General features: G+C 32.9%; 1 protein-coding gene across 1 annotated transcript in view; it reads right to left on the bottom strand.

The window, feature by feature from the left end:
- Positions 1 to 15,505, bottom strand: part of LOC100920627 (zinc finger protein 26) — a 45,523-nt gene that overhangs the window by 15,418 nt on the left and 14,600 nt on the right. Inside the window, exons 2-4 of the mRNA XM_031946929.1 lie at positions 12,975 to 14,153; positions 10,980 to 11,079; positions 9,985 to 10,230 (exon numbers count right to left, since the gene is read on the bottom strand). Coding sequence (XP_031802789.1) covers positions 9,985 to 10,230; positions 10,980 to 11,079; positions 12,975 to 14,127 — 1,499 coding nt within the window. The 5' untranslated portion in view covers positions 14,128 to 14,153. The remainder of the gene's footprint in view (positions 1 to 9,984; positions 10,231 to 10,979; positions 11,080 to 12,974; positions 14,154 to 15,505) is intronic.

Here is a 15,505-nt window from a genome sequence, read left to right as displayed (position 1 = left end):
AAATTTAAAGATATCTCCATTCCAAATGTTTACATGGACTATTTGTGCACAGTCTTCTGAAGTTGTATTGATCAAGCAGACTTGAACCTTGTACTTGTACCTTGACTCCAACATAGTGATGTTATTTTGGTCCTCTTTTAGAACAAAAGACAATAACCATATATAGAAAAGTGTCCATTTGATTTAGTGTTTTAGTTCAGAAAGAAGAAAACTTATTTTAAAAACCCTGGACCTTATTTTTTCACCCATCATCTACTTTCCAAGGGAACCAAAAAAAAAAAAAAAAAAATACCCTTCTCATCACTAGTCTATGACAAAAATCCTAAATTTGTAAGATCTTTATCTATAAATATGTTGATAACACTATTAAGTTTTAAGATGAGAATAAGAAGGCTTTCAAGCATATTAGTATGTACCTTGCCTGTAATGGGTCCTTAATAAATATTTGATAACTAAAATATCATCTCTACAAGTTATTTTATATATGTGTGTGTGTGTGTGTGTGTGTGTGTGTGTGTTTGTATGTATATGTATTTCAAGGGCCTTTTGGCCTTTGCAGTTGGGAAAAAAGAGAAAGAAGTATTTTCATATTACTGTTTAAATTTTTTTAATTCACTTTTTTTTTTCTTAACTGAAAAATGAATATATTAATGTAGAGACTTCTCAGTGAGGAAATTCCTTCTTAACGTCACAGGTTGGCATCTTCTCTTTAACAAGTAACTTTTTTTTTTCAGGGGAAAGGGTCATTTTTCTTTTTAAAAACTATTTGTTTTTAGCATTCTTCTGGGAAAAAAAAATATTTGAGTTCTAAATTCTCTCCCTCTACTCCCTACCCCATTCTTTGAGAAAGTGAGCAATATATCAATTATGCATATAAAATCATATTAAACATTTTCGTATTAGCAATGTACAGCATGTTGTTATTGTTATTTTATGAGGCAATTGGGGTTGAGTGACTTGCCCAGGGTCACACAAGTAGTTTCAAGTATCTGAAGCTAGATTTGAATTCAGGTCATCCTGACTCCAGAGCCACTATAGCTACCATGAACATTTGTCTTAAAGAACTGCTTGGAACAACCTGTTCTGAGAGGTTAAATGACTGTCATGAAAATGTAATGGAGAGTTTAATTAAAAGACATATACAGTAACTTAAATCTGAATCACTGAGCATCTATTAGGTGTCAAAATGGCAGAGCTGGGATTTGCCTCCAAATCCAGTGTTCTTTCTGTTATGAAGTCAACAAGCATTAAGCATCTACTGCATACCAGGTACTGTACTGTGGAAACAAAGTAAAATAGTCTTTCCCTCAGGGAATCTCAGTCCAAAAGGTGAAATAGCATAAACCAACTGTGGCACAAACAATACACATGACAAACTGAAGGAAGTCACTAGCATTAAAGGATATTAGGAAAAGTTGCCCAATTCCCCTTCAAAGGTAGAAATTTGAAGGAAGTCAAAGAAATCCAGAGATAGAAATGAGAAGGGAAAGAATATCTGACAGGGAGGATAACTAGTGAAGATGCACCAAGTCTGGAGTAGTATTGTGTGTAAAGAACAGCAAAAAGGCTATTGTAGCTGGATTTCAGAATACTTGGAGAGGCAGTGCAGTAAAAGAAGACTGGAAAGACAGGAAAGGGTAAGATGTGAAGGGCTTTAGACAAGTCAGAATGAAGACTTCATACTGATTCTGGAGGTAACAAGGAGGTACTAAGATTTATAAATAATGTATGTCTATATGGGGAAGAATGTATAGGACATGGTCAGATTTGCCCTTGAGGGCATCAATTTGACTGCTAAATGGAAGATGGACCAAAGTGGGGAGAGACTGGAGGCAAGGAAACCAACCTGAAGATTATTGCAATGGTAGAGGTATGAGGTGATCAGGATAATGACAGTATTGAGGAAAAGGAAGCAGCCTATGAAGAGATGTTATAATAAAAGAACTGATAGGAAGCCTATAAGAGTCAGTAGTTTCAGCAAAGGGAGCCAGGAAAAGGACAGGACTTGGGGGGGAAAGGGTATTGAGTTTGGTTTTGGAGAAGTTTAAGATGTCTACATAACATCTTAAAAGTTGACATGATGTCTACTACATGCAAAATGTCCAATTGGCAGTTGAAAATGTGAGAGGAGGTCAGAAAAGAGGTTAATGTTGGATAGGTAGATTTGAAAATTATCAGCATAAAGATAATTGAATTCATGAGAAGATGGACAAGATGGAAGCCATAGGAGAAGAGAAGGTGATCCATGACAGAAACTTGGGAGCCACATAAAAAGTCAATTTGATTTTTGCCTCTCTATTAGGCAGGGAGTTTTTTTTTTAGCTAAGAGAAGAGCCTGTAGGATTTCTACAAATGTTGTGTTGCTTACAGATGGCTTATTTATATTTCAAAGTGAAAAGAGCCAGTACTGAAAGCAAAATTCTAGTGAATTATATACCCTGGATGCCCAGAGAAAGTTAAAATCTTAAAAGTCACAAGTCTATATGGAACATCTTTATTCATAATGATGGCCATCAAACTGTTAAATGAGGGCCCAGATGTCTCACCCTCCTAGTTCTTTCTATCATCTCTGTGGTTGAGAGTTTACAGTTTGTTTTATGTCATAATACTTTCAAAACATTCAAAATAAACCTTTGAACCATGAAACATAAACATTATTTCTTGAGGTCTGTTGAGGCCACAATGGGGAATTATTTTTTTTAATGAGAGCTTTTAGTGATAGAAAATAAATCAACTGTTAAAAACAAATTAATTTAAGTTGGTTTAAAAAGTTTTGGAAAATAAGAATTATAAATATTTTAGCTGCTTACCTTAAAATTAAAATTAGATTCATGAAAAGCAGCAAGGATTAGCAGATTTTAAAAATGGAACTGAAACCAGGAAATATAAAAATACAAAGAGTCTGAGATTACAGGATCTCAAACTATGTTACAAAATATTAATCATCGAGAAAAAAAAGATGTTGGGAGAAGTAGATCCAGGAATAAGGTTATAAAAACATGATCTAGGAGAATATTAACAATATTGCTCAATATTTCTTAATTCCAAGAACTATTGAGGAAAGTATTCTGCTTCACAAGTATAACTAGCAAAACCAAAAAGTGATTCAGCAGAAAATAACTTCAGACCAAGATCTCATTATTCTATCACAAGCAGGTAAACTATGACTAATATTATTCAATCCATAATGTTTTGTTTGTAGATGCTCAACCTTTCCTATAGTGATATTTTTACTATTTAGGATTTTTTTTTTTTTTTTAAAAAACAGCAAGTATCTTCCTCCTTTTCTCAATGGCATGAAAATAAACTGATAAGAAAAATAAGTAAATTTTGATTTTGCAGAGTAAAACCACAGAATAAAAAGGATTATTATTTTTTTTTTTTTGTGAGAGAGAGAGAGAGAGAGAGAGAGAGACAGACACAAAGAGAAAGAGGAGAAGGGAGAGAAGAAACAAAAGTTTAGCATGCATGCCTAAATTTAGCCCAGAGTGGTTAAGACAAAATGTGTGATAATTGAGGAAAAGGTTTATTTCGCATTTTGTCTTTGTATCCCCTAGTGCCTGGTATATAATGAATGCTTAATGATTACTTGATTTAATTAAGTGACTTGTACCAAATCATATAAGTAATAATTGTTGAAGTTGGAATTTGAATCCAAATCCTCTATTTTTTTTCTATAGGTAATAGCCATCACTGAAAATCTTATATTAAAAACTTGAGCATGTAGCCACGGTTTTACTATTTTTAAATTATAAATCTAATAACAATTTGAACATATACAAATCAATAAATAAGATAGTCATAAAAGCTCAACTGTACACTGACAAAAGAATTTTTAAACTAGAATAACTATTTTCCATCTTCTATGATCTTTTCAACTGTGTAGCTAAAATTATATATACATGTAAAAATATTGTAATATATGACTTTTGAATCTTGCATCTATTTCTCTGCCTCATTCTCCACATTTCTTTATATAATTTATCACTTTTATAATGCACTATTCCATTGTCATATCACAATTAAATGTCATATCCCAATTATTAGATATATTAGTTCTTTCCAATTTTTAACAACTATATGGAAACCATGCACTAATACATGACAGGTCTTCTTTCTTTTTTTAGAGTTTGATCTTATCTACCCTGACATTAAAAAAATTAATATTTTCTGTTTCTTATATCATCAGTTATCTCAGATATTCCTGTCCCTTGTGTGTTTTCCCAAAGAACCATCTCATATGACAAATAGTATTTTAGAGAGAAATATCAGCATAACTAATCATAGAAAAATTCTGAAAACATGTGTAATGTGTAACATGTCAACCTTCTCATCTCCATGTACAAAAAAAGTCTTAATTTTCTCCTTTTAATAACAATGTTAGGATACAGTTTTTAAACAGGATCACTGACTAGAAGGCAGGGCTTTGAAGTGGAAAGCATGATGGATTTGGAGTCAGAGAACCTGGTTTTTATTCTTCACTACATTAATCAGTACTCACATAATTTTTGGTAAATCCAAATCTCTATGGGCTTCCATGGGCTATGTAAAATGAAGGAGTTACACAGAAAGGTTTCCTCACAATTAAAAGCTTTGATCCAATGAGGATCCTAGAATCACACATCAGTTAAGGGATTTTTAACCTTATTTGTATCATGGATCTCTGGCAGGTGATGACATCTATCAACCCATTCTCAAAATAAAATACATGTAACTACAAAAGAAATTAATTATGTTATAGTTGTCAAAATATTTGTTTAAAAAATAAATTCTAAAACATATCAGCAAGGAAAAACTACTTATTTGAGTAAGAAAAAACTGCTGAGAAAACTGGAAAGCATTCTGGCAGAAATTAGGATTAGACCAACATTTTATAACAGATTCCACAATTCATTCAAAATGGATATGCAATATTAAATATCATACTATGAAAAAAATTGGAGAAACAGATCATATACCTCTTATAGTTTTGGTTAGGAGCTATACTCTTTTTTTTTTTTTTTTTTTGGGGGGGGTGGTAAGGCAATTGGGATTAAGTAATTTATCCATGGTCACACAACTAGTAAGTTTTAAGTGTCTGAGCTCACATTTGAAATCAGGGCCTCCTGACTTTAGGTTAATGTTCTATCCACTGTGCTACCTAACTGCTGTAAAGTAGAGGACAGCTGGCTGCGATTTTGGAGTAATTATTTATTTCAACTGAGACTAAGGCTGCCTCCAAGAAAACCTTCACAGAAATGTATTTCTAACTAAATAAGAGAGAACTAATTACAAAATATAAAAAAGATAACATTGATTATTTGAAACTGAAAAGCATTTGCATTAACAAAGTTTTAATATACACTTAGGATAAGACAGGATAAGTAATCTAATGAGAAAAGAAATCCTATATATCAAAAGTCTCTGGATAAAGATTTTAAAATCCCGTAAAAACTAAATACACACACGTTATGACTAATAGCCATTCTTCAATAGATTATTAGGTAGCTAAAGGATATAAACAAACATTTCTCTGAAAACTGTAGAGAACCACAAGAAAAAATGCTTGAAATAACCAATGACAGAAATGCAAATCAAAATAACCTTGAGATTTTATCATATAACTGTGCAAAGTGACAAAAATGACAAAATGTTGGCAACAGTCAATGTTGTAGGGATGATCCCTGATAAGGAATCTAGTGAGAAGGAGTTGTTATAGTTATAGCCTAGATCAGAGTTGTGATAAAGCAGAGATAGGCTTCAGATGCTAATGATAAAACTGTGTGTGGTAGTATTGATTCATACTCAGGATTTTTTTGGAGTATCATGTTAAGGGAATGAGCATGAAAGTTGATGTAAGGATTTTTATCATTGTAGCAGGTTGAGATTTAGAATGATAGGCACACTAATATACTATTAGTGGAGCTGTAAAATGGTCAAAGGGAAAGCAATTTAGAATCGTGCAAATAAAGTTGACTAAAATGTCCATATTTTTTGGACCCAAAACTCTATTACTGCTTTTATACCTTAAGGAAGTCTTAGATAAGAAATCCTCATAAACTCCAAAATATTTATGGCAGCATTATTTGGAAACAAAGTAGATCCCCATCAACTGGGGAATAGTGCAACAAAATGTCATATAGGATATAAAAGTAATATAGTATTATCATACTATATGAAAAAATGATAATTGTTGTTATGATACAGGAGCCACCTGCCAGTGGCTGCTGGAAGTCTAACTCAGACCTGTAGAATGGATCTCTTCATGTGAGAGGAGGATGATGATACAAGGAGACTGGGGCTGTTGAGTTCTCTAATCTCTCTCCTCTTCCCTCTGCCTCCAATTTATTTCATTCCCAATTCACAAGCAACACCTGTGTCAGTAAAGGCTGCTTTGCAACTCCTTCAGATGTTATGATCCACAGCTGTGGAGGCTCTCAGAGAATTGATCTGCCCCTTCACTTAGGCATGGTCCTTAAAAGATTGTGATGACAGGTAAGCAGAAAATGAAGAACTACAACATTAGCATTGGAAAGAATAGCTATACACCAAAATAAAATAAAAAGTAAATGTAGCAAAATTATCAAGCAGGACTCTTAATAAAGGGATATGAGCACTCTTCTATCTTCACAGAGATAGGAGATCAGCAGATATTATATGTTTTCATCAGATATTATATATATTTTAATCATTTTTTTATGTATTGCTCAGTTATGCACATTTTTTTTCCTTCTCTAAAATATACTATTTGTTATATGGGATGGCTCTCCGAGAGAAAAGGGCACAGGGATACCTAGAATAACTATGATGATATAAGAAACAAAAAAATATCTACAAAAACTTATTTTTAAAAAAGTCAGGGGTAGATAAGGTAAAATTGCTTTAAAAAAAAAAAAAAAAGTAAGTTCAAAGAACCCAGGTTAAGAATCGTACTGTAATCTATCCCCTTCCTTTTATAGTTTATGAAACTGAGGTCTGAGGAGATTAAGTACCTTAGCCCAGGTCACATAGGTAGCAAGTTGCAGAGAAGGAACTTGAACCTAGGTCCAATGGACTCCAACTCTAATGCCCTTTTTATTGTATCATGTCATCAACCTATGTTATGATCAATTTTATAATTACCATTACATATTATCCTACAACATGTTTTCCAAAAAGACTGTGCCAATTTATATTTCCACTAAGAATGTAACAAAATGTCTTTAAAAAAAAAAAACATTAAACTCACAATAAAATAAGCTGAATTTTATAATTTCAAATTATTTTCTGCCAATTTTATGGGGATGCCTCAGTTTTCATTTGCATTTTTCTTCCTTCAATCCTCTCAGCTGAGAACTTTGCCTCATATTTTACTGAAAAAATTGAGGCCATTCAACTTGAGGGGGCCTTCTTTCAATGTTAATTCTCACCTCTCCTCTCATATTACTCAGGTGCCTTCTGCCACTATCTTCTTCACCTGTGTCTCACCTGAAGAAGCAACTCTACTCCTTGCAAATCTACTTCTTCTATCTAAACAAGTGACCCCACTTTGTCCCATCTCCTCTGGCAGTTTGCTCCCTCTATAATCCCCACTCTTTCACTTCTTTTAAATCTTTCCCTATCTACTGACTGATTCCCTACTACTTACAAACATGCCTTGTCTCCCTCATTCTCAAAAAACCTTCACTTGATTCTTCCATCCCCATTAACTATTGTTCCAATTCTCTTCAGCCACTTGTGGCTAAACTTACAATAAATGTCTCCACTTCCTCTCCTTTTTGAAACTTTCTTAACTCTTTATGACCTGGCTTCTGACCACATCATTCAACTATATATTTCTTTCTTTAAAGCTCTTAGGACATCAGTTTCCTTTACTGGGTCTTCATTTAAAGTCATGTCCATAGGGTTCTCTCCTGGACCTTCTTTTGTCCTCGAACACTACTTCAGTTGGTAATCTCAGCTCTCAAGGATGTAATTATTATCATCTTTGTGCTAATTACTCTCCAACTTAATTAAATTTCCCTCTTACTATCAAGGGCATCACTTTCCTTTCATCTTACTTCTCCACGTTTTTACTCTCTTTTTCTTCACTCAGCCTCTTTAGTTTCCCTGGCTTTCTTCCAAATCCAGCCCAAATCCCATATATGCTGGAGGTCCTCCCCATCTACTCCCACTCCACATTAGTGTTTTCTCTCTGTGATTATATTCTCTACTCTGTATGTGTCCTATATATTCATATTTATTTGCATGCAGTCTTCATCATTAGACTGAGATCCTGCAGGTACAATATTTCTGCCTTGCTTCATATCCTCAACACTTAGCAGAGTGCTTGGCACAAAAAATACTTAAGAAATGCTTTTTGATTCAGTGAAGTAAATAGGAATGAGAAAATCTGGCACATATTAGCATTTAACAGAGGTTTTTAATACTGAAATGACATGTATTGCTCTGCAGTCCAAAAGCTTAAAATTTATGGACAAATTAATACTCACTTAAAGTAAATACACAGTGACTTATAACAAGTATAAAATAACATGGCAAAAATTATATCTTGATGCAAAAAATAGATTGGTAGAAAGGAGATAATTACATTTAAGTAAAATTAACATGCATGAAGGCCCAAAAGAATGAATTGGCAAATTAAGACACAGAATGGAAAGCAGATTGCCAGTTAATGCAGAGTTATGTTGGCTAACAAGAAAATTAGATCCAAAAGACAGACTAGGGAGTCAATTTTGTTATCTGAAACTACAATATCAAAGAGAAACAGATAGGTACAATGATGTTTTATACGATCTTTGTTTTGAAATTAAGCTTTTGAAATTTAAAAATTTATATAAGAGGACAGACAGTAGATTTTTTGAATAGAGGGATAACTTTTTAAGTTTTTATTTACATCTGTAGTTGTTTGTCAAATGCAATGGGTTAGAAAAAGGTTGGCTATGTGACTGCCTGTAATACTCCAAACAAAAGTATATAGTAGGGGCTTAAAATAGGTTGGTCCTGTGGAAATGTAGGCCGTGTCTTAGAGATATCACTGGGGAAATGCAAGATGAAGATAAGAAAGGAGTATAAAAGATGTCAAAGCTATAAGCCTAGAAAACTAAGAAGATGATGTAATTATTAATGGCAATGGAGAAACTAGGAAGTGGTATCTATTTGGGGAAGGCAAAGTTAAAAACATTTTTTCCTAATACAATAAGTGAATATTTGATCACTATATACTTTTCCCAACTAAATCAAATTAAGACACACTCTTGTCTATCCATACATATTTTAGACAATGATAGAGCTTGCGCTTAAGTTAATCTGATATTTATTAATGCAAAATGCTATTAAATCCCAGAAGTTAATGCTAAAAAAAAAAAAAAAAAAAAAAAAATTCTTTTTATGTTAGTGACAAAAATATCTAAAGAAATGATCATTCTACTATGGACAGCAAAGTTGTATAACAATTGCCAAATATCAAGTCACTATATGAAAGAATAAGCAGCATATTATATTGATCAGATGACAAGTATAACACATGAAAGATTTGCATTTTAAAGAGCTTATAGCTTGACTATTTAGAATATCAAAAAAGGAGAATTCTGGGTGAGAGGTAGTTCAATTATAGCAATCCAGTCTTGGATAAGAACCATATCCACATCTGCAATCTCACAAATTATTTCATGATATGTATGAACAGCAAAGGAGCTTTTACAACTTAGAGAAAATGTGAGAGTGAAGGGATCCTGATCAAGTAACACCTGATTTATACAGTATCTATATACTCTATCAAATGGTAATGTGTTTTTTTTCCCCATCAACCTCCTAATTCAGAATACATAGAATTCCAGAATCCTGTAAAATATCTCACTATAGATTTGAAGATAAAGCTTAACATAGATACAAAGTAGCTAATGTAGCATTAAATGAGCAGAAACAAATTCAAAAATAGACAAAAGAATATCAAGTAGTAAATGCCTTAATGCTGGTGACAGTTACCATATCTAACCATAATTATCTAACTTTAACAAGTCATACCTGTTGCAAATTTTGCAGGTAAATTCATCAGCATTTTTCCTGGTTCTGGCTGTGGCTTCTGTGCCTGAATAAATGAGGCTAATCTCTGTTTTTTTTCTTTTTTTTCTCTCTTTTATATTCAGTTTCTGATGCACATGCTTATGATGCCTGCTCAATTGACGTCTGTATTTGAATGTCTGGTCACATAATGAACAAAGAAAGGCCCTGGCTTTCTTGTGTTTGGACATATGCATCTTCAAATCTGTTCTATATAAATGGGAAGGAAAAAACCAAATCAAAACAGAAGAATTCATGGCTAAAATAAATTTCAAGAAGTGCAGTTCCATTTACACTAAAAACTGCTTTAAAAAACTCCCCACCAAAAATCTTATGCCTTAGATACAAGTTATTAGGCCCACTAACTAGTACCACATCCAAGCTAATGGGAAACTAATTTAATATCTGAAATGAAAGTCCAGAGTAATGCCCTAAGAAGTGGATAAGATAGTAGCTTCTGAAAATTATGAATCAGTTAAATGGCTTTTAGGATTGCCTAAAGAATGGACATTTTGGGGGGGAGAAATTAAGTTACCTTCATAGAAAAGAATATAAAAGATTCTGTGATACTATATATGATATCAAATACAATCTATGTGATCTGAAAGACAACCACGGTAACTATAATAAACATTTCTTAGAGTTTTGCCAAAAAGAAATTAACATTAAATTTTTTGCATCTTAGGGGATTTAGCATATTGTCCATCTACCAATGTGATAAACATACCAACCATGAGACAGATTACTAACCTGATTTTTTTTTTAAAGTCTTTTTTTTATTTTAATCTAAATTCAATCTGTATTTGCTTTAAAACACTAACAAAAAGAAAATCTCTTTCCTAGCATTCTTGATATACTATCATCTCCTTCTGCCACCCTGCTCAATTTCCCCACCTGCTCTTAAGCCTTGAAATTTCAAACAAATTAGTTTCAAAAGAGTTATGATAAAGGTTACCTACATTCTGAAGAACTTTTTTTCACACTCAGTACATGGATGTGGGTTGGCATTATAGTCATGGGTACTATTCAGATGTTTGTGGACCTTAGGCCAATCGCTATCTGTTTTAAAGATTTAAAAAACAAAACAAAACAAAAACAGAAATATATGTATTTAGAAGAATTATTAAATGACAATTTTTGGCATGTTTTAATATTAGTGGCTACTAGAAAATTCTTTTATTGTGAATATATACAGTACATGTACTGTAAGCAGAATTTTAAAATTACATTATAGATTATCTCCACTGAAGTTCTCCTTGAATGTCTCATTATGGCACAAATTAGATTCTGAATTCTCAAAGTCTATGCCAGTGGGAAGGGCAAATTCCAACAATTTATAACAAGCAGGAAAATCTTCAATTATGGTACTGATGATTGTTTTGTATGTCTTGTTTAAAGACCATCCTGGCTCAGTTCAGAGAGGATACCAGGAAATTGGTCACCATGAAGTTTTTGGTAATAATTCAAGAAAACTGCCTGAGACATGAAGGGATTATAATCTGCAGAGAGAAGAAATCAAATCATCAATCTTTTCTAATATATATACACACAGGTATATCACTAGATACCAAATAGTCTAGTGCTATCAAAAATAAAGTGTAGTTCAAGCAACAAAACATAAATGTTGCTTCTAAGGTTAACAAAGCATCTTCCCTGAAGTTTCCATAATCTGTTTTGAGTAATCTCTCTTGCACATCAATTCTGCTCCTCTGTTTTGCTATTCTGCTTACCTTGAATCTGTGCTCCTCTTTTAGGAGAGTAGTTCACTTCATCTAGGAATGACCATCACTAATACACCCAAAAGAACTGTGGTTTGTTCTCAATGTTTTCTGGGTGGTCTGTGGCTAATCTGAGGGTAAAGTAACTATATCTGAATTTTGTTTCTGACAAATTTATTGAGAGGAACTTTAAAAAACTTACAAACTCTCAAATGTTCATCCAACAGTTACACTGTCATTTATTTCAGTGAAATTTTAGAATTATAACTCAAAAACTAAAAAAAATCTCAAAGGCCAGGAATTCTTTTATGGGAAGAGATAAATTAAGCAGTTAATATGGACTTTTTTTCCCTTCCAACATGAAATACTACAGTAAAAGGAAAAAAACAATAACATGACAAAAAGAAAATAAACTATAACTTCATTTTCTCAAAAACATAAAAGAATTTTTTCAGGGATTTTTGATTTAACCTTTCTCTTTGGCTCTGATAATTCCCTGAGTAAAATTAGCATAAGAAAGTCACTGTGGTAAAGTGACCATATCTATTAACTATATAAACTAACTGCTATGGAATTTATATTTTTGAGTTTGATGACCTTAAAAAACAAAAAGCAAACTTGAAATTATTTTTACAATTAAAATGAGAATTTGTCATATTCCTTAAGGAAAAAGAGAGCTAACTGCTCAATAATACTTTGTCTACAACAAGATCCAAAAACATATAGAAAGAAAAGTGCACCAAGCTAAGCAGTGATAGTGAAATCACTGAATAAAATGTGCAAATATTAATTTACAGATAGACATGAAATAATTTTACTCAAATCTCTATAATCTCAAAGAGATAAATTTATTGCAGACTAAATAGAAAGATTACTGAAATGGCAAAATTAGATTTTAAAAATTAAAACTTGGTTATAAAAGTTTGCAGAAACCCTTTATATTTTAATGTTATTTTTTTTTTCAAGTAACTACAAGTTGAACCAGAAACATGGATATGGATTAAGTTGCAGAAATTATAGACTAATAGGAGAAAATGTACCAAAAAGTCCTTTTCTACATACACATTTCCATTAGAACTTGTTTATATGATATTACTCTGTAATTACCACAAGTTGTAAGATGCTTAGTAAAATTGGGTGCATTAGGAAAGCAGGGGAGCACCATTAATGTCTAAACAGAAATCTCCAGAGGTTAATGATGAGCATAAATGCTGAAGGCAACTTTTCAGAACTCACCAATAAAATCACAGTGAGGGCACTTAAATAAACCCTCATGATGGCAGGCCAAGGAGAGATTTTCTGCTGGATCTGTCCCATAAAGTGGCTTGCCCTCTGGGTGCTGAAGAAGGCCCTTCCTCCCATGGTGACTCTCCTTGTGCACTTTCCAGGCACTCTGGGTCATAAAAACCTTCTCACATATTAGGCACTGATAGCTCCTCCTCACCCGTTTGTGAGATTTTAAGTGTTTATCCATTAAACTCCATTCAGTCACACTGAAATTACAGTAAAGACACTGAAATCCTTGATTTCCACTATGGCATCTATCATGTATTTCAAGGGCATCTTTGGACATGAACTGCTGGTCACAAGAAGCACATCTTAAATGTCTTTTGTCACCACTCTTTAGGGAGTAAATATCTTTCAATGGTTGAGATGAGTTATTTTTGTCAATTGTGTCTTTTTTATGACTTCTACCCATTTCCTGTTTGGTACCTAATTTGGGCATCTTTTGTTCCATGGCTAGAGATTTCACACTAGAAATACGGCACAAGCCAAGAGACATTAGATGCTCAGACTGGGCTTCCTCATCTTCCTTGCTATTTTTAGATTCAGAGAGATCTGGTGAATAGGATAGTGCATTAGATACCATGGAACTGGGCTCCTCCAGATGGAATTGTCCAGATTCTTCTTCAAATAGTGTGTTTACATCACATGAGTTGGGTGCATGGGTACTGTCATTGTGATTATCCAGGCTTATATCACAACATTCAGGGCTCATGTTATGAAGCATTCTGTACATGGGCAAAAGGAAAGACATTTTCTCCAGATTCTCTTCATTTTCTTTGTTTTCTTGATTTATTTCATCTCCGATACTGTAGGAATCATTTTCATCTGGATCTGTACTCATTTCTTGGCATTCAGAACTAGGATGGCATCCATCCTGTTCATGAATATTAAATACATGTGTCTTGATTTTGTTTTTTACGCTGCTGGTGAACTGGCAAAGCTTACATCTGTATACCTCTACAAGAAACATTTCTACCAGACTTGCAATTTTGGCTTCAAAGCCCTCCACAGAAGAGGAAGATAGCTTGGATGTGGTGATTTCTTCAGATAAATGCACAGTCACAGGTGGTATGTATTGATATTTAAATTTAAATTCATTCATTTTTCAAAAGTACAGCTTATGAGGACCTACAAATAAAAAGAGAATAGTTAAAAGATGTTATGAAATTTTGCGAATAGTCTAACAAGGATTTAGGTAGTTGGTGACTTAGCCTAGGTTCCTAAAAATGTGGAGCATAACTTAAATGAAGCTTTCTATTGTTGTTAAATATGGGCTATAAGAGACAATAAGGCATAGTGTGCCACCTATTATCTGGAAGACTGAAGGAAGTGAAATGTTCTACTTAATCACATTTCCCAAACAGATCAATTCCCAGAATAGTAAAGACTTTTATTTACCTATATGTAGATGTTATTTTTAAATATTTACTTTTAAAGTAAAATAAAAATAAAAACCTATTTAAGTTTGCATAGAATATGAGATTCAATTCATAAGAATATTTTAATAAATTTTATTCTTTTTAAAAATGTCTACATTATTTTCATTCCCAAAAATATTCTCCTTTCCTTACCCAAACAACCTTACCCTAGTGACAAAGAAAAAAAGAAAGTAATTCAACCAAATTAACCAAGCCATCCCCCAAATCAGCCAGTACATTCAGGATCCCTAACATCTGCAAACAAAGAAAGTACATTTTCTTCTCCCTTCTTCAGAGTAAAACTTGGGCATTGTGATTATCTTTCTTCTTGATCTTTCTATTTATTTACATTGTCTCAACAGAACATTTGTAAAGTTCTTACCACTAGTTGCCAGATACAAAGACAAAATTCAAACAGTCTATTCCTTTAGGAATTTACACTCAACTGGGCAAAAACAATAGATACACAAATAAATACAAAGTTAATTCAAAAGGAAGAAAGTAAAAATACTGGAGAAGGATGGGAGAGGGGAAGGAGTGCAAATTTAGAAATGTCTTCTACAAAGGTGGCATCAGAGCTGTGCTTTGAAGGATGTGAGGACTTTAAGTAGTAAAGGTGAAAAGAGTATTTTCCAGATGTGGAAGACCATTTATGCAAAGGCATAGACAAGAGATGGTACAATGTTGTGTACAGTCAGAATATCAGTTTGACTAGAACAGAGGTTGAAGATGAAGTAACACAAAACAAGACTGGAAAGAAGTGGCAGCTAGACTAACTTAGAGTGATTTTATTTTTTATTACCTCTAAAAAAACAGGGAGCCATGAAAAGCTCTCAAAATGCTTACTGTATATTTTAGAAATATCAATTTGACTGAGTACAGACTAAAACATATTTTAAAAACTTTTATGTTTTTGTTTTGTTTTATGCATGTGTATGTTCAACACGAGTAAGGAGGAAATTTATTTTGTATGATTTCACATGTATAATCAATATTATATTGCTTGCCTCCTCAAGAGATAAGGAGGGAGAGAATTTGAAACTCAAAATTTTTAAAAAGAAT

This window comes from Sarcophilus harrisii, chromosome 1, assembly GCF_902635505.1.
Source record: "Sarcophilus harrisii chromosome 1, mSarHar1.11, whole genome shotgun sequence".
Classification (NCBI taxonomy): domain Eukaryota; kingdom Metazoa; phylum Chordata; class Mammalia; order Dasyuromorphia; family Dasyuridae; genus Sarcophilus; species Sarcophilus harrisii.
The sequence above is the reverse complement of the archived record's forward strand: the minus strand, read 5'-3'. Positions and strand labels throughout refer to the sequence as shown.